This window comes from Lissotriton vulgaris, chromosome 5 (assembly GCF_964263255.1).
Source record: "Lissotriton vulgaris chromosome 5, aLisVul1.2, whole genome shotgun sequence".
Lineage (NCBI taxonomy): Eukaryota > Metazoa > Chordata > Amphibia > Caudata > Salamandridae > Lissotriton > Lissotriton vulgaris.
In genome coordinates, this window is record NC_141693.1 from 1,468,316,874 (window position 1) to 1,468,332,167 (window position 15,294).

The window sequence follows — 15,294 nt, forward strand, 5'->3', positions numbered from 1 at the left end:
CATTAATTAAACTGGTTCGATCAGCCTCGTACGCACTGCGGCTGGGCGAACTCTGATAAAAAAGTTTTGCAAGTGAAGTTAGCAGTCTAGTTCTTTATGGGAATTCCTATCGGCTCTGTGACTGGCTGTCGCCTCTCGGATTCCGATTGGCCAGGAGTAGCTCATTTCAGATGCATGGCGTGAGCACGCACCGGACTTGGGACGGAGACTGAGATCGAAGAGGCGGGGTCTCCGCTAATAGAAATGTCGCTGTAATCGCCTGGGAGTGGCTGCTCTCTGTGATAACTAGCCTAGTGATAACATGGTTAGTGGGCGTGGTCTCTGTTTGATCTGCTGGCGTTGGTATGCCCTTTCTGTTTGCATGTGTTATTCCAACCTGTCTCTTTCTTGAGCTGTCTGCTCTCAGTTCAACATGCCCCGCTGCTCCCCTGGCCTCCTGGCGCTGCCCCTCGTCGCACTGGGGTTGCTGCTGGTTATCTTTCTGCTCCGAACTTATAGTTCCCAGGGCCCCACGGCGAGCCTTGCCTGGGGTCCAAGGAAGCAACTACCTTTGGAACCGGGCACTGATGAGAAGAGAATCTGGAAGGAAAACCTTAAGGGTGAGTACGGGAGCACTGAGTAAATTAAAAGAGGGACTCTAGGGTATGAGTAATTAATTGTATACTTGATTTCTTCTTAAATATATTGTAAAAAATGTTGGAAATTTAAACTTTCCTACTGCAAGTATTTGATTCGTTTTTCTCAGGCAATCTTTCAGTGCTCGGTCTGCTCTATAGTGGATTATCGTTCCTTCCAAGCTTCAGTGGTATCAAACCACAGCATTCGTATTGATTCAGGCTGAACGCAGCCAGTGTTTTGCTCATCCCAGAATGGCCGAGTACGCGCAAGCCGTCGAAAGACCCATTATGCAATTCTCTCCAACAGGTCACATGATGAATAAAGCATTGGCAAAGCCACTAAGTCTCGTCTTTTGGATCCATAGCCATGCAGCACATTATCCTGAGTACTACAGCATCTACTGTTACTTAACGTGCCACTGGTGATGTGACGAGGCTATGTACAACAAGCACAACATAAAGTTGCTGCCTGTGCTGGAGGAGGATGCTTGTGTTAAGAGACTTGACTCACCACTCCACTCTTCCTCGGTTCTTCACAAAAAGATACCTTGTATTATTCTTCGCTTGATGCTTTCATCTTTAAAATCTTCTTTCATTAAAGGTCGAAACAACCAATGGGTTGGTGTGCCTACACATATTTGTATGAAAGAGTGGCTGAAAATGCATTTTATCCTCCCAATGTTATTTCAGTGATTACTATAGTGAACAACCGCACGTAAATTACACAGACTGTCTGTAATTTGGACGTCAGGTCTGTTGTCCATGAGGATCCCTTTTACGGATGCCTTTCCTCCGTAATTTTGAGCATTGCAGGGAGCAGTACTGCTTCCATGCAAGAAGCCTCCGCTCCCTGATGGGGCTGCCTCCTACTCATCCTCTGAGCACAAGAGCAGCCCCACCTCGCCCATTGTCATTCTGTATGTGGCTAATTGTCACATACAGAATGCCAATGGGCCAGTTTGGACTGTTACAGCATGTTGTGGCCTTCTCTAGCCTCGGTCTAGGACAAGGCATTCTGTCAGATGGAAGAAATGTACAAAAAAACGGCAATGCTTCTACATGAGAATCCAGTTCATGAAAATAAGGCAGCTAATCAAGTTAAAAAGAAGACGTTACACTTATTTCACAGTCTCTTCATTTTAGAACGTGCGCATTTTCAATTTTATATTTAACAAAGCCATGGTTGCTGCTTTTTTTATTTTAAGCAACTAACAACCATTGACCAAGCCAATAGTGCTGGCTTGTTGTAGGTGTAACATTACTTGTATTATATATATCTGTTTGCAATGACAGAAGCAGCAAAATACCAGTCGGATGGCCCACTATGCTAGGCACAGATTTTTAGCTAATGTGTTTTAAGCCATGCCCTTAATTACATCGAAACATCCCTTTTGGAGAGAATCTCACCTGCCGCCCAACCGTTATTGTGCTACCTCTGTCATTGCATCCAGATATATAATACAATAAGTAACATTATATCTACAACAACCCAGGGCTATTGACTTTTTCAATGGTTGTTGCATAGGATAAATAAGCAACAACTACAGCTTTGTTGAATATATTGAAAATGCTTCAGTTCTGAAATGATTTATAAAAAGTCCATTGAAGTTACACCAAAGGCTTTCAACAGTTGAGAGCATACGTCCTGCTTTTTGACTGTCTGCATTTCTTCTCTTAAAGGAGCGCGGCTGAGGGCTGATTCTGCGCCATTTGGAAAATATTTATGTTAATTGCAGTGCACGACGGTGCTGCAATTAACAGGAATATTTTCACAATGGTCCACAAACAGCCCCCAGCTGTGCTCCAATAACCAGGAAAAACAACAGCAAGTGCAGGAGCCACCACAAGCTGGATTCGTGCCGCTCCTATTCTAAAAGCGTGAGATGTGCGGTGGATACGCGCTCCATACGCGCTCGGGGGATCTGACGTGTGCACGCAGGCGTGCACGTTACTGGGAACACTGGCCAGGACATGATATAGCAATGTTAACTCCTATCTAACCCACAATAATACCATTACACTCAGCAGTCGCAGCCAATTGTGGCTCATGCAGTCTGGTTAATAACTCCCCTGTCCTGCTTTATGCTCTTACCCTGATACAAGACCTTTCCGCTATGGGTCTTATCCATCACTTAATACTATACTAGCCCCTGTACCATTCATCACCAGCTGAACAGAAATGGAATGCTTGAAGCGGTCTGACGCATAAAGCTGGTCACTTGGAGGACTGCACTGCAGGTTTTAATTAGCTGCATCCTATGTGTGCCATTTTACATCGCACAATGTCTATCCGAGCAGATCTTCCTGACCATTTCTCTCACCTAACATGCCTGCTCAGGACCATGGATTTTAAACAAAATATCAGACTGGACAACCAAGTGCAGTAACCATAAAAATAGATTATTATCGTATGAAGTACCACAAAAAGACCTGCATAGTTGATCAAATCTGCATGCATACTGAAAAACCGTGAAGTGCACAATTGTATCAGCCTAATATAAACTTATTTTTACTTGTACTTAAGTGGTTGTGTAATTACTTATATAATATTGTGTGACACCTACAAGACCTAAGTAATGAAAAGATCCCCTTGAACCTATTCACAGTATAACAATGTACACAGAGTGCAAAAAACATATAGAAAAACGAATATATGTTGTGTTATTTATTACAAATTCAATTTCATACATATGAGGTTAAAAAATAAATAATATGTCATAAAAACAAGATAATGATACACAGTATAAAAACTTTCACAAATAAATTATAGCCAATACATAATCAATTATGACCTGCATAATTTAAGCAACAGACAGAAACATGTACAACGTAACATTTGTTTGATACTAAATGTACATTTGAAATCCTATATCTCCACTTCGTTATATACAAAGATAAAATCTGTATTATAACATCAATGCCGTTCCTTGAATTGTACAGGAAACAAGAGCGTCTATGCGTTTCGATGGATTCAACAGTTTATACCATCTTTATCAAGACTTGTAGATATTCTGCCATGTCAAGGGGATCATATGAAAATTCTCACCCTACAATGGATACATATACAGTTAGAATTTATGTTGAAAATCAAATTCATTAAGCCTTCCAACATTGTTCAATGATCAACACGATTAAACTATCTTCTATTGTAAATACAATCATTAAATCCCTTCAACTCCAATTAGGTGGTCAATTTTCTGTTCATTTCTATTTACTCCTTCATAATTTCATAGTCGGGGCAACAAAATACTCTGTATCCCCTGGTTAGTTAAACTGCTACCAAGGTCTACCGCCCCTCTCAAGGCCAGCCCAAACTATATATGATAAGCCTACTCGAATAAAGTACATAACTAGGAGGTCTCTTGAGGAGTGTCTCTGTACAGTTGGGGAGACGGCAATTGATAGAGCAGTATCAACAATAGTGTACTTTATCCAAGATAAATGTGAGGGAACAAATACAATATTTGGTTGTGCTGCCTTACCCTTACTCGGGATGATGTCTACCGGAATATGAGCAAATTCTTAAAAGAGGCTTTGCTGAATGGCAATAGGTTTTGGACGTAAGCAAATGTCTCACGAATTTGTGGAAAGCTGGGGAGAGGGGAGCATTAATTACTGGCATATCTTCCTGCATACTATAACGAACAACCCCCTGAAGTTATATTAAGTTAACTCCCTCTAAACTGGCGTACTATCGTGGTTTATATAAATGGATATACCTTAAAGACAACGTTCAATACATATGAATGGCTCCGTGTTCCAATGCGAAAAAGGGCTGCTGAAATGGTCCACTTCGTTATGTTCTGGACGAGGTATTCAATCAATACCAAAATCTGTTCGGAACATATTCAAAATTAGTGTGTTTTGTTGAGTTAGTGGCTGAACACCACCATGTTGCTAAATACTCTAACATTGCAAAATTTGACCAAATATCATGCCTTAAAAACGTCAGGATTCTAAGTAGCATTGCCCGTGGTGTACGTGGTAAGGCCAGCCAAGCTGGGGATGTCACCGGAGGCTGCTTGCCCTAGGGGACACACATATAAAAGCACACTTAGTGCGTGGCTCAGGCAGATGGAAAAATGCCCAATGCAAGGCTGCACAGTAGCGCCGAGGTTAAAGGGTTACCTGTAATTCTTTTCGGTGGGTGCTTTCCGTAACTGAGGGTCCGTGTTCAATTGCAGAAAGAACGCTGACATTCAGCGATTTAACTGCAATGTGTTCTGAATTTCCATTGGTTGAGTTTGATGTTAAACCTCCAGTGGCAGAAGTTCGATCACAAGACTCTATGTAAAGCAACTAGTTTCTCTGGAAACGCATTTCATTGGATAAACCCACAATAGGAAGCGGAAATACTATTGTGCTGTTCCCTCCCTGGTCCTCAGCTTAAAGGACTCCTCGGTACGTGGCTAGACTGTTAGGCATTGGCTCACAGCCGATCACGTGACATCGCAAGCGGTGTACCGTGAATGGCTGAAAGAAGCCAATGCCAGGGTCGCAACCAAGATATTGTTACAAGTCTGCTAGTGCTAACCAATGGAAAACGAAACGCACACACGTCGCGAACACGAAGGCTTGCAGCCGGGAATAAAATGAGTGTCTGTTTATACTTGTGAATAAAAACACACACAACCATGCGCCACACCCTGTAACATTTAAAACTGGGTTAACCGTCCAAGCGGTGATCGAAGATACCCTTGGAATTAGTAGAGATGACTATACCATTGTCTACCCTACGTTTTCCTAAACTGCATCAATGGATTAGTGGCCACATATGGTGTATACATCTATTTCTACAGGGGAGGTCCTGGGTAAGGATGATGTTGTAATATGTATCATAACTCACGTACCATCCAAAACCCCAAAAGATCAGTGGCCACCAATCAAAGAGGGTCATCTCTGGTGACTACAGACACTGGGGAAAGAATGGAACTGATCAGATATGCAAATCATCACTCAAAGTACTAACTAGACACCTACAAGACCTCCACTGGCTCCCCGTCGAGAAGAGAGTGAACTTCAAACTGCTCACCCACGCCTATAAGTCCCTCCTCGACCTCGGGCCCAAGTACCTCACCGAGAGAGTCTCCCGCGTACCCAAGAGGAAACTCCTCTCCGCCAACCTCGCCCTAGCAGAGACCCCACGCATCTGCAGAACCAGAGCAGGAGGAAGAGCTTTCTCCTGCGTCGCAGCCAAAGCCTGGAACGAGCTACCAGTCAATATCAGACACTCACCCACCCTGCATACCTTCAGGAGGAACCTCAAGACCTGGCTCTTCCCCTGAACCGGAGCTGCACTACCCCCCAAGTACCTTGAGACCCTCATGGGTGAGTAGCGCACTTTATAAACCCCTGATTGATGTATTGATTGACCTCCTCTGATGCGTCTATAAAAAACTTACCCTTTGTCCCTAAGTTTTGTCCTGAATTTTGACCTCCTGTCCTGAACTTTTACACTCGCCGTCCTGAATTTGTACCCATGCCAGTAAGTCACCCAAGTTATTACTACAGTGACTGCTGCAACAAGCACCAAGAGGGAGAAGGGAGGAATGTTTATAATTAAAGTTGGGTGGGGGTAGCAGTGGTGTGGAAGGGGGTGGGAAAGCAAGCAGAAACAAATGGGACGAGGCCAAACGAAGCCAATACAAGCGACAGAGCAGCAACGGCAGGTGTGAATTAGGGACTGCAGTGACATGCAAAAAGTAAATAAATAACATGAATATGCCTAGCGAAAGAATCATAATTTTAAAAGGCTTGGGCTGGAGAGGAGCCACGCGCGTGACCAAGATGGCCGCGTGAAGGCTTAGCTTCGGAGACTCCGTCCCTCTGTCGAGCCTATCCTGAATTAATCCTGATACCAGAACCCTGAAATCGGTAGGGGAAAGGAAGCTGATACCCCTGGTGATATTTGGGAGTGAATCGAGCATCCCTACCCATCGGAACATCGTCTGGTGTTTGGAGGCCTACACCCCATTTCATCCGGGGACCATGGTGTGTCATCCACCCGGACTGTAGTTGAACAAAAGCGGGTCTTTTAGCCGGAAGTTGCGGCCCACATTCGAAACCGAAACTCATCCGCTGAAGATGCGATGAACTCGGGTGAGCGTACGGCGAAGATAGTTGGGAGCCGCCTTCCGATCTGAGCTTGAGTGTTGGTGGTGGAGCCGCAGTGGTGCCCTGGGGTGCTGAAGGGGGGTATTTCGGCTAGGTGTGAAAACTAGGATGGTGTCGAAGCCAGAAACTGAGAAGCCTCCATCGAGGTCGGGGCGTGGACTGAAGAATGTGCAGACTCAAAAAATATTTTGTTACATTCAGCCCATGGGTTCGCCCTTGAAACAGAGGAAGATTCCGGCGCACGGAGGAGACCCACCAAGTGAATCGGCTGAGCCGACAATGACAGATCTCATGGCGGCGATAAACAACGTCCAGTCCGCCATGGTCGGGAAAATGGACGCTCTAGACACTACATTGGACACTGTAAAGTTGGAAGTCAACCTATTGCGGGCCGATCACGCCAAAACAAGCGAAAAGGTTAAGTCTCTTGACCTAAAGACTTCCAGCTTGGTGGATGACATGGCGGAGTTGCAACGAGAAGTCCGGGCCCTGCAGGCGGCACGGGAGAATACCAGCCGAAAGGTGGACGACTACGAAGGGTGCAATCGGCGGAACAACTTACTCATCCTTGGTGTACCGGAGAAAGTAGAAGGCCAAACTCCCGATCTATTTGTGGAGGACATTGTACTTAACCACCTGAAGCCGAGGGGCCTCAGTACATTTTTTACAATCGAACGTGCACATAGGGTGCCAGGAGGTCAGCCAAACCAGGAGCACCACCCCGCCCGATGATAGCTAGGGTGTTGAACTTCCGTGACAGAGATGTGATTCTGCAATCGTCACGCTCCTCGGGCCCGTTGCATTATGAAAATACTACGCTTTCCTTCTTTCCAGACTTTACACAGATCGTGCAGAAAATGAGACTGAGTTTTCTTCCGGTAAAGAAGAAACTAAAGGACAAGGGACTGAGATACTCGATGCTCTTTCTGGCGAAACTCAGCGTGGAAGCAGATGGTAAGGCCTGGTTCTTTGATAACCCGGAGGTAGCGTCAGACTGGGCGGACAGCAGAGCGTCGGAACATCCCGAAGAACACCATCGCGTGGCTGAGGAAGATGGACAGGGATGAGAAAGCTGTCGACAGCAATGGTGTTTTACGCTGTGGACTTGGGTAGTGGACAAATGTTGTACTCAGGGGGACTCTCCAGTTAAGTATAATTCGGGAATAATACTGTGAAGGGGGAGGGAGGGGCTGGGCATTGGGTTCCCCCCTGTTACTAGTTTTAGTTACCTTAGATTAGTGGGGGGGCGACAGGCACACTGCGAGTTGGGGTGGGGCTCAGGCCTGATGCAGGGGTGCAGGGTGGCGGGATGGGGTGTGGGGTTGGGGGAGATTGTTTTTGTTTTTTGTTCAACCTTTTTGAAATCATTGAGTAACTGTGTATGTTCACGTCGGGTGCATGCGATCATAGGAATTGGGTAAATGTCGCGAGAAGGGAAAGGATTGGGGATGAAGATACTGAGCTGGAATGTTAATGGGTTAGGAGACAGGATCAAGCGGGGGATGGTAAATCAGTTCATACGAAGGCACTCCCCGGACGTGGTATTGTTGCAAGAAACGCACCTGATTGGCAATAGATGTATGGCACTGCATAAAGGAGGATATAAGTTAGTGGCACACGCGGGGTTCACCACTGGTTCGAGGGGGGGTTGGAATATTATTAAGAAACTCCTTTCCCTTTGAGATCCGATCAACGTGGGCAGATCAGAGAGGCAGGTATGTGGGTGTTTCCGGTCAGTTGGAGGGTAAGACAGTTACATTCTTGTCAGCATATGTTCCGCCCAGCCTGCAATCTGAAATCTTCTGAGACCTAGGCGCTGTCTTTCTCACGCTGCCCCTGGGCCCTCTTGTCGTGGGGAGTGACTTCAACGCAGTGTTGGATGGAGAGCTTGATAGACACCCAGGGAGGGTTCTTCGTCAGTCCCAGGGTGGCTCCCAGAATTTTTAGAAACATTGGGTCTGGCAAAAAATAATAATAATAATAAATAAATAAATAAATATAAGGCTTGGGCCACTGCAAAGCATGAGCCAGTGCTGCAGGTATTCACCAAGCCTTGTTAACCACTTCCTTTTAAGGTGTAAATGGACTTTTAAAGACTTGTGAAATACTCTGGTGAGGCTGAGCTAAGGCCTTGAGAAACTGCCCACCGAGCCAACACTAGCTCAAGGACGGTGTGTGTGTTTCCTGGAAACTACATCAGTGCGGGCTGAGACACATGGGGGGATGGGCTGCTAAAGCCTGCTGTGGCTATATATCATACTCCCTTAATGGCAGTCAACAGATAGCCAGAGAGCATTGGGTGTCATGGAGGAGCAGGGACACAATACAGTGGGTTGAAATAATAAGCAGCCCTGAGAAGAAAAGGGAATAGGAGGAGGACGGGCTGTGTGGCCTGCACCTCACAGCACATTAGCCATGAACATTTGAAATTGATGAGAGACATGTGAATCAGCATCAAGACAAATGAGTACAACACAGTCAATAACATTACACAGTAAATGGGGATTGGTAATGGTGCACTTCTATGGTGGTGGTGGTGCTGGCATATGTGAATATGCAGAGTGGGCCATTAAGCTAGGTCTCCGATAGACGCAGTAACGTACACATTTGTTTAGGCACAGTGTGCGTTTGTTCTTGGGGGGTGGGGAGGGCTCCTAAAGGAAAGCAGGAGGGGGAGAGTAAAAAATAAAAACAAGCAGCGATGGACGTGAAACACTACATTTCAACTCTTATCGCTTGGAACTATAATAACAAGCATGAAACAATAAATGAAGTGATCGTGTCCTTATACCACCTATATCAAATAGCATTTATATTGGGCATGTATCTGGTGGCTACTTTTATAAAACGGTAGCATAAAAACTGCTGTGACAGACGGAGGCATGAGAATCGTCATCAAGGCAATAACTATGGCAAATTAGCACAACAGAATCATTAACATTACAGGGGCGGTGCTGCTGGTAATTGTGGCCACGGCGGGCAGGCGGGTAAACTCTGTAGCATACAAATTTGTTTCGATACCCCATGCTTTTGTTCTAAGAGGATGATGTGGTGCTCCTTACCGGAAGCAGGAGGGGGAAAGCAAAAAAGAACCAAGCAGCTATGGAAGGGAAACTTGTTTGTACTCTTATCACTTGCAAATATACTAACAAATAAGAAACAATAAAAACGTGAGGCAATGGGAATCGCTTATTATAAATACACTCAAAATGACGGGAGGGAGGGTGCCACGGGGAGATTAAGCAAGCTGGGGGGACGTGCGCAGAAGCTGAACACTTGGAGAGGACACGAGCAGCTGGGAGCTGCGAAGGGCGCAGAATTTGAACAAGCGCCAAAGACACAAGCAGGAGGAAACCATAAAAAAAAACAGAGCGGAGCAGCTGCAAGAGGGCGGAAAGAAAAAGTAGTGTGCCGAAACTCAACATATGGCTAGATTGAAGGGATCCATGTAACAGGGGCAGTCTTCAGGGCGAACAAAACAGCCAAAAGGCAGGACAAATGTACATTTTGAAAGGTAGACTAAACAACCAATGGAAAGCGCTAGGCATGCTGATAGTTTATACAGTAGATACAGCATGTCTCGAAGAGACCGCACATGCTTTGCTTAGGCGAGACCTAAAAACGAGGTTCTTGAAAGTAAAAATAAGGACATTTAAAATTGTATTTCTGTTTGAATCTAATCAATTAGATTGCATTAAGTGGCACTTGTCAAACTACATAATTTTCAAATATTTTGTTGAGGGTGCCTAACTTTCCATCAGCAATTCACGGGGCGCTCCATGTGCGGAAAACAATGTGCTTGTCGCAAAATGCCTTTTTGGAACTTCTTAGTATAAGCTTAGCCCCTTGTGTCAGTCAGGCCATGTTAAAAGCTGTAATTCTGCCACTTATTGAATTTATTGAGTGTGATTACTATGTGTTGGAACAGGAATGTTTCCTGCATGGTGAATGAGCAGGTTCTTGCACCTAGAGTGTGGACCTGCAAGTCAAACTGGTATCCTGACTTTTTTTTTTTAGCCCTGGTGTCACACTAATTAATAAGTTTAAATAGCCTTAGGCGTTTGCATGGTAATGCAAGATCCAGAACCTGTCCATGACCTGGAGGGGCGCACCAAGTTCTCCTTCATTGTGAGCATAGACTACTGCCCATGCCTTGGGTAGGTCAAGTAAGATGTGATGGCAGAGTACGGAGTTTCTAACACTCATTACTGTGACCACACTTTTTTTATATCTATGTCAAAGAGTTTATGGTTCTACTCGCCATTTATGGTTCTACTCACTGCTACGTGTAATGTTCGTCTATTATGTGAAACCATGTGAGCCTGTCAATTGCTTGTATGTGCAGTGAGTGTGAGACATGTTTGGTAGTTTGTGTGCGTGTATTTTTGCGTATCCTGCTGGAACCGGTAAGCCCAGAATCCTAGCGCTGAGATCGTGTGTACTTGACCTGTGCTATTTTGAACACCCCAAGCCTGTTCCTGTACAAAAGATGGAAGCGAGGTTGCTTTTCCAGACAGTGGAAGTATATTGTTGACATTCCTGAGACTGAACGGAGGGAGCCCAGGCACTGAACTAGGGAAAGAGGAGACTGTCTTCCTCTTCGAAATTTGATTAGGTCCTTTCTGATACAGAGGGCTTCTCATTAATCTCCCAGAGTCTGCCATTTAGTGGATGGCAGGGGGGAAGGGTAGTTCTTCGATAGCTGTGTCAGGAAGTGAATGGTCCTTTTAATATGGGGTAACCTCTTGACTGCCTGATCACTGTCGGAGGTGGCTGTGATACGTGCAAACTGTTCACCGCTCTTTGTGTCTTTCTTGTGGCTGCGCCAGCCTGGATGCATATCACTGCTGCAAGTTCAGACGAGGTCTGTTCCTCTAACCTGCAAAGCCATATAAAATACTACAGAAGCTTCAGTTTATCAGAAGTTCTCTGATTAAAGCAAAAAAAAAACATGAAATTGAAAAATGCTGACTGAATTGGTAGGTTGACAGATTCCTCACTGAAAAGTGTATTTGTAAAGGTTAAAACTTGTACCTGTTTTTGTATCCAGCTGTCCCCTTGAGAACTCCTGGACGGAAATTTGAGAGCTAGGGATGCGAGCAGGCTTAATTTGCAGTCAAATCAGCTGCCACTTTCTTTCCTGAATACGCTGCACCTTCAAGTGATTGTTTAGTATTGACATGCATGTCTGTTTCTCTTTCCAAGGGGCCATCAGGATCCCCACCGTCTCCTTCTCAGAAGACAAACTGAACCTGACTGCCTTGGAGGAGTTCAACACATACATCAAAAAAGGTACTAATGCTGGAAGGCCTTTGGTCTGTCTTTTCTATTAGGGGCTTCGGCATTACAGGGTTCAGACTGACTTTCATGGGCAGAGGAGACGTAACCTTGTTAATGCAGACTTTTGTGAGGGTGTACTGACTGCTACAGGGCAGGCGCATGAGCATAACATTAAGAACACACACTGCCTCCACTGGGGGGTGGGGGAATGGGGGGGATGCATAGCTTGGTAAATGCTGATATTCCGTGTGTCTGGAGAGTTGCAGTGTACGATTGAAACAGCCTGCACCCATGTGAGTGGTATATAGCTTTATTAATGCAGACTTTGACTGTAGCCGGAGATGTATGTCGGTAACATTAGTGAAGCAGTGTTGGAATTGCAAAGCTTGATAAGTGTAGACTTTGCAGCAGGAAACGTGGGTAACATCTGTGAAGCAGCATGGGAGGTGCATAGCTTGATTTGTGAACACTGGCTGTAGCCGTAGACCGAGGTAACATAGGTATCGTCAGTGAAGTATTGTGGAAGGTGCGCAGCATGATAAATGCACAATGTGACTGCAGCCGTAGACTTGGGTAACATAGGTATCGTCGGTGAAGCATTGTGGAAGATGCGCAGCATGATAAATGCACAATGTGACTGCAGCCGTAGACTTGGGTAACATAGGTATCCTCAGTGAAGCATTGTGGAAGATGCGCAGCATGATAAATGCACAATGTGACTGCAGCCGTAGACTTGGGTAACATAGGTATCGTCAGTGAAGTATTGTGAAGGTGCGCAGCATGATAAATGCACAATGTGACTGCAGCCGTAGACTTGGGTAACATAGGTATCGTCGGTGAAGCATTGTGGAAGATGCGCAGCATGATAAATGCACAATGTGACTGCAGCCGTAGACTTGGGTAACATAGGTATCCTCAGTGAAGCATTGTGGAAGATGCGCAGCATGATAAATGCACAATGTGACTGCAGCCGTAGACTTGGGTAACATAGGTATCGTCGGTGAAGCATTGTGGAAGATGCGCAGCATGATAAATGCACAATGTGACTGCAGCCGTAGACTTGGGTAACATAGGTATCCTCAGTGAAGCATTGTGGAAGATGCGCAGCATGATAAATGCACAATGTGACTGCAGCCGTAGACTTGGGTAACATAGGTATCCTCAGTGAAGCATTGTGGAAGATGTGCAGCATGATAAATGCACAATGTGACTGCAGCCGTAGACTTGGGTAACATAGGTATCCTCAGTGAAGCATTGTGGAAGATGCGCAGCATGATAAATGCACAATGTGACTGCAGCTGTAGACTTGGGTAACATAGGTATCCTCAGTGAAGCATTGTGTAAGATGCGCAGCATGATAAATGCACAATGTGACTGCAGCCGTAGACTTGGGTAACATAGGTATCCTCAGTGAAGCATTGTGGAAGATGTGCAGCATGATAAATGCACAATGTGACTGCAGCCGTAGACTTGGGTAACATAGGTATCCTCAGTGAGGCATTGTGGAAGATGCGCAGCATGATAAATGCACAATGTGACTGCAGCCGTAGACTTGGGTAACATAGGTATCCTCAGTGAAGCATTGTGGAAGATGCGCAGCATGATAAATGCACAATGTGACTGCAGCCGTAGACTTGGGTAACATAGGTATCCTCAGTGAAGCATTGTGGAAGGTGCGCAGAATGATAAATGCACAATGTGACTGCAGCCGTAGACTTGGGTAACATAGGTATCCTCAGTGAAGCATTGTGGAAGGTGCGCAGAATGATAAATGCACAATGTGACTGCAGCCGTAGACTTGGGTAACATAGGTATCCTCAGTGAAGCATTGTGGAAGATGCGCAGCATGATAAATGCACAATGTGACTGCAGCCGTAGACTTGGGTAACATAGGTATCCTCAGTGAAGCATTGTGGAAGATGCGCAGCATGATAAATGCACAATGTGACTGCAGCCGTAGACTTGGGTAACATAGGTATCCTCAGTGAGGCATTGTGGAAGATGCGCAGCATGATAAATGCACAATGTGACTGCAGCCGTAGACTTGGGTAACATAGGTATCCTCAGTGAAGCATTGTGGAAGGTGCGCAGAATGATAAATGCACAATGTGACTGCAGCCGTAGACTTGGGTAACATAGGTATCCTCAGTGAAGCTTTGTGGAAGATGCGCAGCATGATAAATGCACAATGTGACTGCAGCCGTAGACTTGGGTAACATAGGTATCCTCAGAGAAGCATTGTGGAAGATGCGCAGCATGATAAATGCACAATGTGACTGCAGCCGTAGACTTGGGTAACATAGGTATCCTCAGTGAAGCATTGTGGAAGATGCGCAGCATGATAAATGCACAATGTGCCTGCAGCCGTAGACTTGGGTAACATAGGTATCCTCAGTGAAGCATTGTGTAAGATGCGCAGCATGATAAATGCACAATGTGACTGCAGCCGTAGACTTGGGTAACATAGGTATCCTCAGTGAAGCTTTGTGGAAGATGCGCAGCATGATAAATGCACAATGTGACTGCAGCCGTAGACTTGGGTAACATAGGTATCCTCAGTGAAGCATTGTGGAAGATGCGCAGCATGATAAATGCACATTTTGATTGCAGCTGTAGACTTGACTAACATAGGAATCCTCAGTGAAGCATTGTGGAAGATGTGCAGCATGATATATGCACAATGTGACTGCAGCCGTAGACTTGGGTAACATAGGTATCCTCAGTGAAGTATTATGGAAGATGCGCAGCATGATAAATGCACCTTGTGACTGCAGCCGTAGACTTGGGTATCATAGGTATCCTCAGTGAAGCATTGTGGAAGGTGCGCAGAATGATAAATGCACAATGTGTCTGCAGCGGGAGACTTGGTTAACATAGGTATCCTCAGTGAAGCATTGTGGAAGATGCGCAGCATGATAAATGCACAATGTGACTGCAGCCGTAGACTTGGGTAACATAGGTATCCTCAGTGAAGCATTGTGGAAGGTGCGCAGAATGATAAATGCACAATGTGACTGCAGCCGTAGACTTGGGTAACATAGGTATCCTCAGTGAAGCATTGTGGAAGATGCGCAGCATGATAAATGCACAATGTGACTGCAGCCGTAGACTTGGGTAACATAGGTATCCTCAGTGAGGCATTGTGGAAGATGCGCAGCATGATAAATGCACAATGTGACTGCAGCCGTAGACTTGGGTAACATAGGTATCCTCAGTGAGGCATTGTGGAAGATGCGCAGCATGATAAATGCACAATGTGACTGCAGCCGTAGACTTGGGTAAC

General features: G+C 45.4%; 1 protein-coding gene across 1 annotated transcript in view; it reads left to right on the forward strand.

The window, feature by feature from the left end:
* Nucleotides 1–224: 224 nt before the first annotated feature.
* The window catches only part of PM20D1 (peptidase M20 domain containing 1), a 220,322-nt gene continuing 205,252 nt past the window's right edge, over nucleotides 225–15,294 (forward strand). Inside the window, exons 1-2 of the mRNA XM_086923426.1 lie at nucleotides 225–599; nucleotides 11,937–12,023. Coding sequence (XP_086779552.1) covers nucleotides 413–599; nucleotides 11,937–12,023 — 274 coding nt within the window. The 5' untranslated portion in view covers nucleotides 225–412. The remainder of the gene's footprint in view (nucleotides 600–11,936; nucleotides 12,024–15,294) is intronic.